General features: G+C 37.5%; 1 protein-coding gene across 3 annotated transcripts in view; it reads right to left on the reverse strand.

Moving 5' to 3' along the window:
• The window catches only part of ATF6 (activating transcription factor 6), a 248,846-nt gene that overhangs the window by 52,648 nt on the left and 180,381 nt on the right, over positions 1-15,817 (reverse strand). For all 3 annotated transcript variants that reach the window (XR_014054063.1, XM_081491627.1, XM_081491629.1), the window contains one exon: positions 6,429-6,513. Coding sequence is in view for 2 of the 3 variants with exons in the window: in XM_081491627.1 (XP_081347753.1) it covers positions 6,429-6,513 (85 nt within the window). In the remaining variant the exon portion in view is untranslated. The remainder of the gene's footprint in view (positions 1-6,428; positions 6,514-15,817) is intronic.

Here is a 15,817-nt window from a genome sequence, read left to right on the forward strand (position 1 = left end):
ATTTTGAGATTAAATATAATTACAGTTTAGCCTTGTAGTCATTTGTTCACTTACTTGGGCCCTTAATAATGACAGGGTAGAATTAGAGTTACAGTTTTATTTTTATCACTCATTTACCACATTATGTGAGCTACATGGCTAACAGAGGGAAGGAGAACGGTAAAACCAAATCAACAAAAGTGCTGGTCAAACTGTGAAATGTATTTGCTAATGGCTGTGTTCAATGCCTGATGAAAGGCGTCTACAAAGTAGTTACCATTAAAATAAACTCTTCTATGTTCTCTTTTGTTGAATTATTTATCAAGAATGAACAAAAGGATATGAGCAGTTTTACTATAACATGAGTGGAAATAATTTAAAAGCAGGAAATGCTGACTTATAGTACAAGAAGACCTTCTAGAATCCTTTTCCAAAAAAAAATAGCAATAGCTTTAATTCATCACCAACTGGCCTGCCATATATCTGCAATCATTTTTTTAAAAGTTTTTAAAAAGTATGCCTAGAATTTCATTTTACTTCAATAATCTTCGGTGTGAAGACCTCCTCAAAGACAGACCTTCTTTCTTACAGCCTAACCTGTTTTCAACTCTCTTACGAGAACAAAGGAAATTAAATAATATTACTCTTCAGTGAAGAGTAATAAACTACAAAAATTAAATAAGGCATGGAGAACACAGAATGATGCGACTAGTATTTTCTAAATGGCATTAAAGTCACATCCATATCCACCTCTCTTTAGCTATTTTTTATATAGACATTTTTCCATAGCTCAAAACCACAAAGTAGAATCATTACACATTATAGCTTAAGGCCAAACATTGACCTAGGAATCTAATTTATTTTGCTACAATTGGAAAGTCAAATTCCTATGCCCAAATATCCACATATAGGATACAACAAAATCCAATTGCTCAATAAACTTTGACTTTATATCCTCTACACGCACTCCAAAATTCTACAAGCTCCACTTAAGTCAAAGAGAGGGATCAAACCCACAACTCATTTTTCCTTTCCAAGTTACATGTAACTTTTGAATTCAGAGATGGCAGAAAATATATTTTATTAACTTTCTCAAGTCCTCATATTGCTCAGGGTGAAAAACTTGCCGACTGTTTTTAATCAAAGAGTTAAAATAGTAATGTCTTTCAAGTGGCCACAAAGTAATGATCAAATAACATTTACCTTACTTATTTTGTCATTCAACAAACATGTGCCTATCAAATCCAAAATATTATATTATATTATATTGAATTATATTGCTCTCAATGAATGTCCTTAACCTTTATAACACAGGGATAAAGTAGTATAAAAATATATCTTAAATTCTGGAGTCCACATATTTTTAATATTTACACATTTGTCTTTAATATTGAAATATTTAATTAATAATTGATCAAAATACATTTTATACAATGTATTTAGCTCTTACTTCTCTGTTATATAATGGTTGAATAAATGGTATAAATTACTTCCTTGACCTTTAACGTCTTCATCTATAAAATGAAGAAATACTTAGCTGGCAGCTGAGCATTACATAAATTAACAGAGATGAATATCTTGCAATATGTCCTGTGCCAGACACTGCTTGCTCTATGCGCTGGGGTTTTGGTAAATGCAAATACAACAAACAGCATTCCTGTCCTTAGCGAGGAGGAGAAGTTGGCTGAAGTGACCAAGAAGGAGAGGCAGCAGGAAACTGGACCAGCCACTGCACCACAAAAGCCCACAAAGTAAAGTGTTTAAAACATGGGGAGCACCAAAAGTGAGCTTGAGGGGATTGATTGCAAAGGGACACAAATAAACTTGAAGCAGTGAAAATGTTGCTATTATGAATGAAGTGGTGGTCTCACAACTGTTTACACTTGTCAAAACTCATAAAATTGTACACATAAAACTGGTGATTTTTTATTGTATGTACATTATATCTCAATGAATCTGATTTCTAAAAAATGCATGTATCATGCAAAACAATTTTAAAAAGGGCAGAAGAGCTGTTCTAAATGAAAGGAGACTAAAGAGGTGTGACAAGGAGGTGCCATGTATGACCTCTGATTGGATGTTGAATCCCTTCCCCCAAAACCTATAAAGAATATTTTGGGGGCAAATTTGGAAATCTGAATATTGATTATATATTAAACTCTATTATATCAATGTTAAACTTTGATGTGGTCATTTTATTGTGCTTGTGTAGGAGAACATCCCTTTTTTAGGAGATGCATATTTAAGTATTTAAGGGTAAAGTATTAAAATGTTTGCAACTAACTCGCTAACGGTTCAGAAAAAAACACATGTGAGTATAAAGAGATAAATAGATACAAATAAAGCAAATGTGGGAAAATGCTAACAATTGGTGAAATCTAGGTAAAGGGTCTCCAAATACTCACTGTACTCATCTTTCAACTTTTCTGTAGATGTGAAGTTTTTAAAAATAAAAATGGGAGGCTGAAAAAAAGAGGGAATAGTCAACCATGTCAAATACCATTGAGAGGTCAGGTAAGATGAGAATGAAGACATGACTCTTGGCTTTGACAAGGTATTGGTCATTGGTGACCCTTTTGCAAGAACACTTCAGTAGGGCAAAAGTTACATAAGAGTAAGCAGACGAGAGAATGAGAGATAAGCAAATGGAGGCAATGAGTATAGGTAACTCTTTCAACAGTTTTGCTATGAAGGCAGCAGAGAAACAGCACATGGAGTCAAGAGATTCTCCCTACACCAAAAGCAATATTAAGGCATTTTGTATGTTGATAGGGATGACCCAGTAGAGAAGAAACTGATCATTAGGGAGAGAAAGGGTAAAAATGCAGGAGCAAAGTCTTTGAAATGGTGAGAAGGGCTGGGATGCACGATCCAAAAGGACGGAGTCACCTTAGATAATGGTGACCATGATGACAATGACAAAGTAAGAGTGACCAAACTGAAAACAGCTAGGCACTATTTAAAGCATTTCTGCTCATTCAATTCTCACCCAAATCTAAAGAGGAAGGTATTACACTAATATCTCCTTTTACAGGAAGCTCAAGTACAGAAGGAAATGGCAACCCACTCCGGTATTCTTGCCTGGAGAATCCCACGGACAGAGGAGCCTGGCAGCCCATGGTTCATGGGGTCGCAGAGAGGCGGACATGACTGAAGCGACTAAGCACACACGCACGCACAACTACAGAAAACTTAATTAATTTGTACAACTATACATATCCAATAAGTAGCAAAGTTGGGATTTACAACTCAGTGGAAGAAACTTTTCTCCCAGTGCAGTAAGAAGGAAGGCAGAATTTGTGGGTATGATGCCGCTAGGTAGTGGAAAGATGAGACAGCTCTTAAACGATTACATCTATTTTCTCAATGAAGCATTTTGATGAGTTCATCAGCTGAGGAGGTGAAGAGAAGGGATGTTGGAGATTTGAGAAGAGAAGGTGAGAAATTCTTGTTTCAGAGAAAAGGGAAGTAAATTTACTAGCAATGATAGGTGGTACTGAATGCCCCTTTGGAATTAATGGTCATAAATTTGAAGTGAATCTCCTTGTCCTGACTGGATGATGTTTTGTAGCAATTTTCAACCGCTTGACAGCAGGCATAAAGAGTAATAGCTGTGTTTAATTAGGGTGAGATTTTTACAGACAAGTGGGACCTGAGGAAAGAGGAGCTGGTTGGGGGTGGGGTGGGGGTTGGTTTGCAAAAGACTGGTGATAGTATGGGACATGGAATATAGTCTTGGTCAGGAGTGTATGACCATAATGGATGTACGACACAGAAAAAGTGGCAAAGTCAAAGGATTGGAGATTTGTGAGGTCAGAGAGTAGATGGAGTGTGGGTGTTACAGTGGGAGAGCAAGTAAAGTCTGAGTGGGATGCCTGAAGAGATTTCAAACGGATGCCATTATGGATGATGATGAGGTCTTGAGTATGACCATGTGGATGGGAAGCTGAGGTGGTACAGAAATAAAAGATGAGTGGATCTAAAGAGGCCTGAGTGCTGGATGAGTCCTCTGTGTAGATGTTGAAGTTTTACAGAAAGTTGACAAAAGCCGTGGTGGAGAAGTAGTCAGTGAAAGTGGGGTAGAAGACAGCAGCCAAGAAGGGTAAAAGGAGTGTTATAAACTTGAAATATGTTAGGGAGACTAAAGAAGAAAGGTGAGGTCATCTGGAAGTTGTAATGGGGAGCAAGGATACTCTCCACCCCATCTGCAGGCTCAGAGATATATGAGGTGGGAAGGAAAAATCAAGATATAATTTGAGAAGTGGCCTCAAAACAAGAAGGTAAAGGGATGGTTCAGAAAAGAAGCTGAGGATGCAGCACAGTACTGAGCACATGGTATCTACTTAATCAGTATTTCCTGAATTTGAAGTAACTTTTCCAAGAGTAGTCTATATCCTAAAAAGGAAAACAAAACTTATTTACAAAGAAATTCAAACCAGATTAAAAAGGAAATGATCCTCTAATTATGGTATTTTTCGAATCCATGAAAAGGCTCATTTTCAAAAATTAGTCCTCTGGCCAAGATTATCAGAGTCAAACAGCATCTTATTGTTTTTGGCTTAATATCAATACAAATGGATAGCTTCTGCTGCTGCTGCTAAGTTGCTTTAGTCATGTCCAACTCTGTGCGACCCCATAGACAGCAGCCCACCAGGCTCTGCCGTCCCAGGGATTTTCCAGGCAAGAACACTGGAGTGGGTTGCCATTTCCTTCTCCAATGCATGAAAGTGAAAAGTGAAAGCAAAGTCACTCAGTCATGTCTGACTCTTCACGACCCCACGGACTGCAGCCTACCAGGCTCCTCCGTCCATGGGATTTTCCAGGCAAGAGTACTAGAGTAGGTTGCCATTGCCTTCTCCGAATGGATAGCTTACTGTTATGCAAAAGAATGCCTGGTTTTATTTTATAAGAATCTGAGATTAGAACACTAAAATTAAGTAAATTCTGCCTTGTGGAAGGTTAGACAATAGCCTTTCTGAGCATAAGCTGACCAGAAGTTAGATCTATTATGGTTCAAGCAGAGAAATCTAGGTACTTATGGAACAAGATTAATAATATTTCCTAAGCATATTCTTTGGAGTGTAACACAGTACCCTGGAATATACTGTCTCACTTGAAGTTGTAATATGATTGATCCATGAAAGCTTCAGAGGTATGGCTTTATTGAAGGAGGATAAGTTCACCTCAATGTTACAGTTTGTTATTTTTTGAAGTTTGTTCTGTCTTCCTAAGACTAAGAGGATGTCATAATTCTTTTATGTTTTAACAAGAAAAAGGTTTATGTCTATAACATTGCCTCCTAAGCATTTCTAATAAGCTGTCTGTATACAGTTAATTGAAGTTCGACAGTCCTCGATGATCTTAAAATGTACAATGAATACCTAATACTCGTTCTCTAAGACTAAATTTTATTGGAATTTATCTAGAATCCCAGTGTTTTATAATTACATTTGGTGGCTTCAGCATGATCATCAATCAGAATGTGGGCTGGTTCAGCTGCAGGTTAAAGGACTTTTCAATTTTGTCTTACTCATTAAACTATGAGGTTGTCATTATTAGACAGAAAATTTACCAGTAGTTCTGTTACACTAGATAAACGGACTGGAGAAGGACAACAAATCCTTCCAGTTCCATTAGAATTTAATATGATGTGTCAGAGAAAGTCATCAGCCAACAATATACACTGTGCTCATTCTCAACACACAGCTGACACTGGGAGTGAGAAGTTTCTCTTTTCCATGAAGAACCCAGCTGGAAGTAATCTCTTCTCTATTAAATCTCTTTAGTACTTTCTTTATTCCTTATGGGATTCTCTCTCTGGAGTACAGTGATTTCTGTGCTCATCTTACTCTCCCTCCTAGACTATAAGCAAGTACACTACTCTGTCACACTTTGGATACTCTCAAAGCACTATGGTATTATCCGTATTTTATCCAATACCCAGAATTAGTGAGAGAACAAAATACAACAGTAATACTGTCAGTATCAAATTCATTAGTATTACAGATTAAATATAAACCGGTTTCTTAGGTTTAGTTTGGGAATCATATCACCATTTATGTTATACAAGAAACTGCTTTGAGTTCCAACAACTTAACTTACGAACTCACCCTCACAACATAACAAGGACTTCTTATACAGCAGGTATTAACAGAAAGGCCCCAGACAAGACGTCTATAGATCAGTAAACATTGTAACTTTTCTAATTTTATAAATAAAAGAGAATGAATTTACAAAATATATAGTAATTGTAAAGGTAGCTTTAAACTAAACCTTTTATTTTTTAAAAGAGAGGAATTTAAAAATAATATTTTGTGAAAACAGTGGGAAAATGTTTCAGAATTAACGCATGAATATATACTTGACCAGATGAATGTCTTAGTTAATCCAGAGAATCTAGGTTAAACAAAGCAATCACATGTCATTCATAAGCCAAAATTTCAACTTACCATTTATGTTTATTGCTGGTAATACAATTGACATCTTTGGTCTTGAGGTCTTGTTATGGGTGGTAGCTGGTAACAGCAGGTGATCCTAAGATTAACAAAGCACAATTTGTTACACATAACAACTGGCTTAGTCCTATAACAAGCCAAATACATAGTTTCTAGGATGTCAACATTTCAATGCTATCATTAAAAAAAAAAAAAAATGAGACTGGCTAAGCCCTTTCATACTTGGAACTCTGGTCTGAAAGATTAGGTGCAAGGCCTCTGTACTTGTTCCCCTGTGAGCAAGTGAAACAAGACAAAGCACTAAGGAAGAGAAAAAGGGATCTTCCGTCAGGAGGGAGGCATCGTCCTGGAGGATAGGAGTCCTTGAATCTGGCTTCAGACCCGTTTTGAAAATTGGGTTAAAAGCACTGCCCCATTTCTTCTGGACTCAGAGATCAAGCCCTGAGCCTTTGGAGTGGGAGCACTGACTCCAAGACCCTTGACTAACAGAGAACTAACCCTAGGGAATATCAAATAGTGAGAACTCACACAAAGGAAACCACTTGAATACAAGACACAGCATCACTCAACCACCAGTGCAAGACACCTGTGCAGGACACCCGTGGAGGATGTCTGATCTAAACAACAAACAAAAATACAAACCCAATCATCAGCAGACAGGACTACCACCTCACTCAGCCTTGTCCATCAGAGGAAAAACAAACAAACAACAACAACAACAGAATCTCAGCACATATCTCACCCTACATGAAGCTTACACAAACCAATGGACCAACCTTAGGAGAGCAGAAACCAAAAGGAAGAAAGAATTCAAGCCTCAAGCCTGCGAAAATGAGACCTCAAACACAGTAAGTTAAAAAAAATAATGAAAAGGCAAAGAAATACTACACAAATGAAGGAACAAACTAGAAATACAGAAGTCCAAATAAATGAAAAGGAAATAGGCAAACTACCTGAAAAAGAATTCAGAATAACAATAGTAAAGATGATCAAAAACCTTGAAAACAAAATGGAGAAAATGCAAGAATCAATTCATAAAAACCTAGAAGAATTAAAAAATAAACATGCAGAGACAAACAACACAATTACTGAAATTAAAAATACTCTAAGAGAAATCAATAGCAGAATATCTGAAGCAGAAGAATGAATCAATGAGCTGGAAGATAAAATAGTGGAAATAACTTCTGAAGAGCAGAATAAAGTAAAAAGAATGAAAAGAACTGAGGATAGTCTCAGAGACCTCTGGGACAATATTAAACACACCAACATTTGAAGAAGAGAAAAAGAAAGGGTATGAGAAAATTTTTGAAGAGATTATAGTTGAAAATTTCCCCAACATGGAAAAGGAAACAGTCAATCAATTCCAAGAGGCACAAAGAGTCCTATAAAGGATAAACCCAAGGAGAAACACACCAAGACATATACTAATCAAACTGACAAACACTAAACACAAAGAAAGAATATTAAAAGCAGCAAGGGAAAAGCAACAAGTATATTCAAGGAAAACCTCATACACTTAACAGCTGACCTTTCAGCAGAAACTCTGCAGGCCAGAAGGGAATGGCAGGATATATTTAAAGTATTGAAAGAGAAAAATCTACAACCAAGATTATTGTACCCAGCAAGAATCTCACTCAAAACTGATGGAGAAATCAAAAGGTTTTCAGACAAGTAAAAGTTAAGAGAATTCAGTACCACCAAACCAGCTTTACAACAAATGTTAAAGGGACTTATACAGTCAAGAAATACAAGAGAAGAAAAAGATCTACACAATCAACCCCAAACAATTAAGAAAATGGTATAGAAACATATATACCAATAATTACTTTAAATGTAAATGGATTAAATGCTCCAACCAAAAGACACAGACTGGCTGAATGGATACAAAAACAAGACCCATATATATGTTAACTACAAGAAACCTAAAGACACATATAGACTGAAAGTGAGAGGATGGAAAAATATACTCCATGCAAATGGGAAACAAAAGAAAGCTGGAGTAGCAATCCTCATATCAGACAAAATAGACCTTAAAATAAAGAAGATTACAAGAGATAAGGAATGACACTACATAATGATCAAGGGATCAATCCAAGAAGAAGACATAACAATTGTAAATATCTATGCACCCAACATAGGAGCACCTCGATACTTAAGACAAACACTAACAGACATATAAGGAGAAATTGACAGTAACACAATAATAGTAGGAGACTTTTAACACCCTACTCACATCAATGGACAGATCACCAAAACAGAAAACTAACAAGGAAACACAAGTCTTAAATGATACATTAGATGAGATGGATCTCATTGGTATCTTCAGGACATTCCATCCAAATGCAGAAGAATACACCTTCTTCTCAAGTGCACATGGAACATTCTCCAGGATAGATCACATCTTGGGTCACAAATCAAACTTCAGTAAATTTAAGACAATTGAAATCAAGCATCTTCTCTGACCACAATGCTCTGAGACTAGATATCAATAACAAGAAAAAAGCTGTAAGAAACACAAACACATGGAGATTAAACAACATGTTTCTAAATAACCAAAAGATTACTAAAGAAATCAAAAGGGAAATCAAAAAATTTCTAGAAACAAATGTCAATGAAAACACAACTCAAAACCTATGGGATACAGGAAAAGCAGCTCTAAGAGGGAAGTTTATAGCAATTCAATCCTACCTCAAGAAACAAGAAAAACATCGACTAGACAACCTAACTTTACACCTAAAACAACTGGAAAAAGAAGAACAAAACCTCCCCAAAATTAGTAAAAGAAAACAAATCATAAAGATCTGAGCAGAAATAAATGAAAAAGAAATGAAAGAAACAATAGTAAAGATTAATAAAACTAAAACCTGGTTCTTTGAGAAGACAAACAAAATTGACAAACCTTTAGCCAGACTCATCAAGAGAAAAAGGGAGAAGAATCAAATCAACAAAATTAAAAATGAAAAAGGAGAGGTTACAACAGACAGTGCAGAAATACAAAGGATTATAAGAGACTATTATGAACAACTACATGGCAACAAAATGGATAACCTGGAAGAAATGGACAGATTCTTAGCAAAGTTCAATCTTCCAAGACTGAACCAGGAAGAATTAGAAATTAAGAACAACCCAATTACAAGCACTGAAATTGAAGCTGTGATCAAAAAATCTCCCAAAAAACAAAAGCCCAGGACTAGATGGCTTCACAGGAGAATTCTATCAAACATTTAGAGAAGAGCAGTACTTGGATGCAATCTGAAAAATGAGAGAATGATCTCTGTTCATTTCCAAGGCAAACCATTCAATACCACAGTAATCCAAGTCTATGCCCCAACCAGTAACGCCAAAGAAGCTGAAGTTGAACGGTTCTATGAAGACCTACAAGACCTTCTAGAACTAACACTCAAAAAAGATGTCCTTTTCATTATAGGGGACTGGAATGCAAAAGTAGGAAGTCAAGAAACACCTGGTGAAACAGGCAAATTTGGCCTTGGAGTACAGAATGAAGCAGGGCAAAGGCTAATAGAGTTATGCAAAGAGAACGCACTGGTCATAACAAACACTCTCTTCCAACAACACAAAAGAAGACTCTACACATGGACATCACCAGATGGTCAACACCGAAATCAGATTGATTACATTATTTGCAGCCAAAGATGGAGAAGCTCTATACAGTTAGCAAAAACAAGACTGGGAGCAGACTGTGGCTCAGATCATGAACTGCTTATTGCCAAATTCAGACTTAAATTGAAGAAAGTAGGGAAAACCACTAGTCCATTCAGGTATGACCTAGATCAAATCCCTTATGAGTATACATAGAAGTGACAAATAGATTTAAGGGAGTAGATCTGGTAGACAGAGTGCCTGATGAACTATGGACAGAGGTTCGTGACATTGTACAGGAGACAGGGATCAAGACAATCCCCATGGAAAAGAAATGCAAAAAAGCAAAACGGCTGTCTGAGGAGGCCTTACAAATAGCCAGGAAGAGAAGAGAAGCAAAAAGCAAAGGAGAAAAGGAAAGATATTCCCATTTGAATGCAGAGTTCCAAAGAATAGCAAGGAGAGATAAGAAAGCCTTCCTCAGCGATCAGTGCAAAGAAATAGAGAAAAACAACAGATTGGGAAAGACTAGAGATCTCTTCAAGAAAATTAGAGATACCAAAGGAACATTTCATGCAAAGATAGCCTCTATAAAGGACAGAAATGGTATGGACCTAACAGAAGCAGAAGATATTAAGAAGAGATGGCAAGAATACATAGAAGAACTGTACAAAAAAGATCTTCACGACCCAGATAATCACGATGGTGTGATCACTCACCTAGAGCCAGACATCCTGGAATGTGAAGTCAAGTGGGCCTTAGAAAGCATCACTATGAACAAAGCTAGTGGAGGTGATGGAATTCCAGTTGAGCTATTTCAAATCCTCAAAGGTGATGCTGTGAAGTGCTGCACTCGATATGCCAGCAAATCTGGAAAACTCAGCAGTGGCCACAGGACTGGAAAAGGTCAATTTTCGTTCCAATCCCAAAGAAAGGCAATGCCAAAGAATGTTCAAACTACTGCACAATTACATTCATCTCACACGCTAGTAAAGTAATGCTCAAAATTCTCCAAGCCAGGCTTCAGCAATATGTGGACCGTGAACTTCCAGATGTTCAAGCTGGTTTTAGAAAAGGCAGAGGAACCAGAGATCAAATTGCCAATATCCGCTCGATCATCAAAAAAGCAAGAGTACCAGAAAAACATCTATTTCTGCTTTATTGACTATGCCACAGCCTTTGGTTGTGTGAATCACAATAAACTGTGGAAAATTCTGAAAGAGATGGGAATACCAGACCATCTGACCTGTCTCTTGAGAAACCTGTATGCAGGTCAAGAAGCAACAGTTAGAACTGGACATGGAGCAACAGACTGGTTCCAAATAGGAAAAGGAGTACGTCAAGGCTGTATATTGTCACCCTGCTTATTTAACTTCTATGCAGAGTACATCATGAGAAATGCTGGGCTGGAAGAAACACAAGCTGGAATCAAGATTGCCGGGAGAAATCTCAATAACCTCAGATATGCAGATGACACCACCCTTATGGCAGAAAGTGAAGAAGAACTAAAGAGCCTCTTGATGAAAGTGAAAGAGGAGAGTGAAAAAGTTGGCTTAAAGCTCAACGGTCAGAAAACTAAGATCATGGCATCCAGTCCCATCACTTCATGGGAAATAGATGGGGAAACAGTGGAAACAGTGTCAGACTTTATTTTTTTGGGCTCCAAAATCACTGCTGATGGTGACTGCAGCCATGAAATTAAAAGATGCTTACTCCTTGGAAGGAAGGTTATGGCCAACCTAGATAGCATATTTAAAAGCAGAGACATTACTTTGCCATGAAAAGTCCATCTAGTCAAGGCTATGGTTTTTCCAGTGGTCATGTATGGCTGTGAGAGTTGGACGGTGAATAATTGATGCTTTTGAACTGTGGTGTTGGAGAAGACTCTTGAGAGTCCCTTGGACTGCAAGAAGATCCAATCAATCCATACTAAAGGAGATCAATCCTGGGTGTTCATTGGAAGGACTGATGTTGAAGCTGAAACTCCAATACTTTGGCCACCTCATGCGAAGAGTTGACTCATTGGAAAAGACCCTAATGCTGGGTAGGATTGGGGGCAGGAGGAGAAGGGGACGACAGAGAATGAGATGGTTGGATGGCATCACCGACTCAATGGACATGGGTTTGGGTAGACTCCGGGAGTTGGTGATGGACAGGGAGGCCTGGCGTGCTGCTATTCATGGGGTCGCAGAGAGTCGGACACGACTGAGCGACTGAACTGAACTGAACTGAATGCCTATCCTTCTAAAACTCTTTCAAAAAACTGCAGAGGAAGGAACACTTCCAAACTCATTCTACGAGGCCACCATCACCCTGATACCAAACCAGACAAAGACAACACAGAAAAAGAAAACTACAGACCAATATCACTGATGAACATAGACGCAAAAATCCTCAACAAAATTTTAGCAAACAGAATTCAGCAACACATCAAAAAGCTCATATACCATGATTAAGTTGGGTTTATTACAGGAATGCAAGGATTCTTCAATATACACAGATCAATCAATGTGATACACTATATTAACAAATTGAAAGATAAAAACCATATGATAATCTCAATAGATGGAGAAAAAGCCTTTGACAAAATTAAGCACCCATTTATGATTAAAACTCTTCAAAAAATGGGCATAGAAGGAACCTACCTCAACATAGTAAAAGCCATATATGATAAGCTTACAGCAAACATTACTCTCAATGGTGAAAAACTGAAAGCACTCCTCCTAAGATCAGGAATAAGACAAGGGCGTCCACTCTCACCACTATTATTCAACATAATTCTGGAAGTCCTAGCCACAGTAATCAGAGAAGAAAAAGAAATAAAAGGAATCAAGATCAGAAAAGAAGAAGTAAGGCTCTCACTGTTTGCAGATAACATGATACTGCACATAGAAAAGTACAGTAAAGATAAAGATAGTATGAGAAAATTACTAGAGCTAATCAGTGAATTTAGCAAAGTTGCAGGATACAAAATCAATACACAGAAATCACTTGCATTTCTATATACTAACAACGAAAAATCAGAAAGAGAAATTAAGGAATCAATCCCCTTCACCACTGCAACAAAAAGAATTAATTATCTAAGAATAAACTTACCTAAGGAGACAAAAGAACTGCACAAGAAAATTATAAGACACTAATGAAAGAAATCAAAGATGACATAAACAAATGGAGAGATATTCCATGTTCCTGGGTAGGAAGAATCAATATTGTGAAAATGACTATACTACCAAATGCAGTCTAAGATTCAATGCGATCCCTATCAAATTACCAATGGCATTTTTCACAGAACTAGTATAAAAAATTTCACAATTCATATGGAAACACAAAAGACTCCGAGTAGCCAAAGCAGTCTTGAGAAAGAACAGAGCTGGAGTAATCAACCTTCCTGACTTCAGGTTATACTACAAAGCTACAGTCATCAAGACAGTGTGGTACTGGCACAAAAACTGAAATATAGACCAATGGAACAAGATAGGAAGCCCAGAAGTAAACCCATGCACCTATGGGTACCTTATTTTTGACAAGGGAGGCAAGAATATACAATCGGGCAAAGACAGCCTCTTCTAAATGGTGCTGGGAAAACTGGACAGATACATGTAAAAGAACGAAGTTAGAGCACTTCCTAACACCATACACAAAGGTAAACTCAAAATGGATTAAAGACTTAAATGTAAGACCAGAAACTATACAACTCTTAGAGGAAAATACAGGCAGAACACTCGATGACATAAACCAAAGCAAGATCCTCTATGACCCACCTCCTAGAGTAATAGAAATAAAAACAAAAGTAAACAAGTGGGACCTGATTAAACTTAAAAGCTTTTGCACAGCAAAGGAAACTATAAGCAAGGTGAAAAGATGACCTTCAGGATGGGAGATAATAATAGCAAATGAAACAACTGACAAAGGATTAATTTCCAAAATATACAAGCAGCTCATACAACTCAATACCAGAAAAGCAAACAACTCAATCAAAAAATGGGGAAAAGACCTAAACAGACATTTCTCCAAAGAAGACATGCAGATGGCTAACAAACACATGAAAAGATGCTCAACATTCGTCATTATTAGAGAAATGCAAATCAAAACTACAATGAGATATCACCTCACACTGGTCAGAATGGCCATCATCAAAAAGTCTACAAACAATAAATGCTGGAGAGGGTGTGGAGAAAAGGGAACGCTCCTGCACTGTTGGTGGGAATGTAAATTGATACAGCAACCATGGAAGACAGTATGGAGATTCCTTAAAAAACTAAGAATAAAACAACCATATGACCCAGCAATCCCACTCATAGGCATATACCCTGAGGAAACCAAAATTGAAAAAGACACATGTATCCCATTGGTCACTGCAGCCCTATTTACAAAAGCTAGAACACAGAAGCAACCTAGATATCCATTGACAGATGAATGGATAAAAAAGTTGTGGTACATATACACAATGGAGTATTACTCAGCTATAAAAAGGAACACATTTGAGTCAGTTTTGATGAGGTGGATGAACCCAAAACCTATTATACAGAGTGAAGTGAGTCAGAAAGAGAAAGATAAATGTTGTATTCTAACACATATATACGGAATATAGAAAAATGGTACTGAAGAATTTATTTACAGGACAGCAATGGAGAAACAGACATAGAGAATAGACTTAGGGACATAAGGAGAAGGGAGGAGAGGGTGAGATGTATGGAAAGAGTGAGATGGAAACTTACATTTTAAAAAAATGATAGTTTTTATTTGAACCTGACTTTGGGATAATTAACTACTAATCATTTTATGATTCATTCATTCATAATGCAATACACATGAATTACTGAGTGACTATCATTAGCCCAGACCAGCCTGTGATGCTCAGTTATGTCTGACTCTGCCTGGTTCCTCTGTCCACGGAATTCCCCAGGCAAGAATACGGGAGTGGGTTGCCATTCCCTTCTCTAGGGGATCTTCCTGACCCAGTGATCAAATCCAGGTCTCCCATATTGAGGGCAGATTCTTTACCGTCTGAGCCACCAGGGAAAGACTGTCGCTGCCAGGTACTATAGGAAACTGCTGGTTCTGACAACATATATCCTGCAGTCAGAACAGGGGGCCTTTAATTTTAGCTCTGCCACTGAATAGCTGTATAATCTGGTCTGTTTCCAGTCCTATAAAATGAGGAGGCTGGACTAGATAATGTCACAAGGTACTGAAGTTATCTAATAGAGTCATCTTCAAATTTCTTTTTTAAAGAAGAGTAATGTTCCCCTCCTCCCAAGAACAATACTCATCCCCAAAACTGATATATGAAAGAGAGGTTCTGATTGAAGCAAGACCAAGGCCTAGAGCCTTGCCTGCTTAGCCTTCTCTTCTCCCTTTGAAGCAGCCAGTGTTAGGCTTTTCTTTTGGTAAGCAACAGAAAGATGCTAAATAAGATGCATAATTCTTCCCCTTAGAAAGCTTACAGCCTAGTGGAAGGGCAAAAAAAAAAATTATAAATGGATGCCTAGCACAATTATATAATTCTAAATGTAATATTGGGGCCTTCCAAGTGACACAAGTGAAAGAATTTGCCTGCCAATGCAGGAGACACAAGAGACATGGGATCCCTGGGTCAGGAAGATCCTCTGGAAAAGGAAATGGCAAGCCATTCCAGCATTTCTTGCCTGGAAAATAACATGAACTGAGGAACCTGGCCAGTTACAGTTCACAGGGTTGCAAAGAATCAGACATGACTGAGTACATACACACAAATGTAGTATTGCCAACTTTTGATCACCTGTAAGTGACCCAGGGCATCT

The sequence above is a fragment of the Giraffa tippelskirchi genome, chromosome 5 (assembly GCF_054371585.1).
Source record: "Giraffa tippelskirchi isolate mGirTip1 chromosome 5, T2T-mGirTip1v1.2.pri, whole genome shotgun sequence".
NCBI classification, from domain to species: domain Eukaryota; kingdom Metazoa; phylum Chordata; class Mammalia; order Artiodactyla; family Giraffidae; genus Giraffa; species Giraffa tippelskirchi.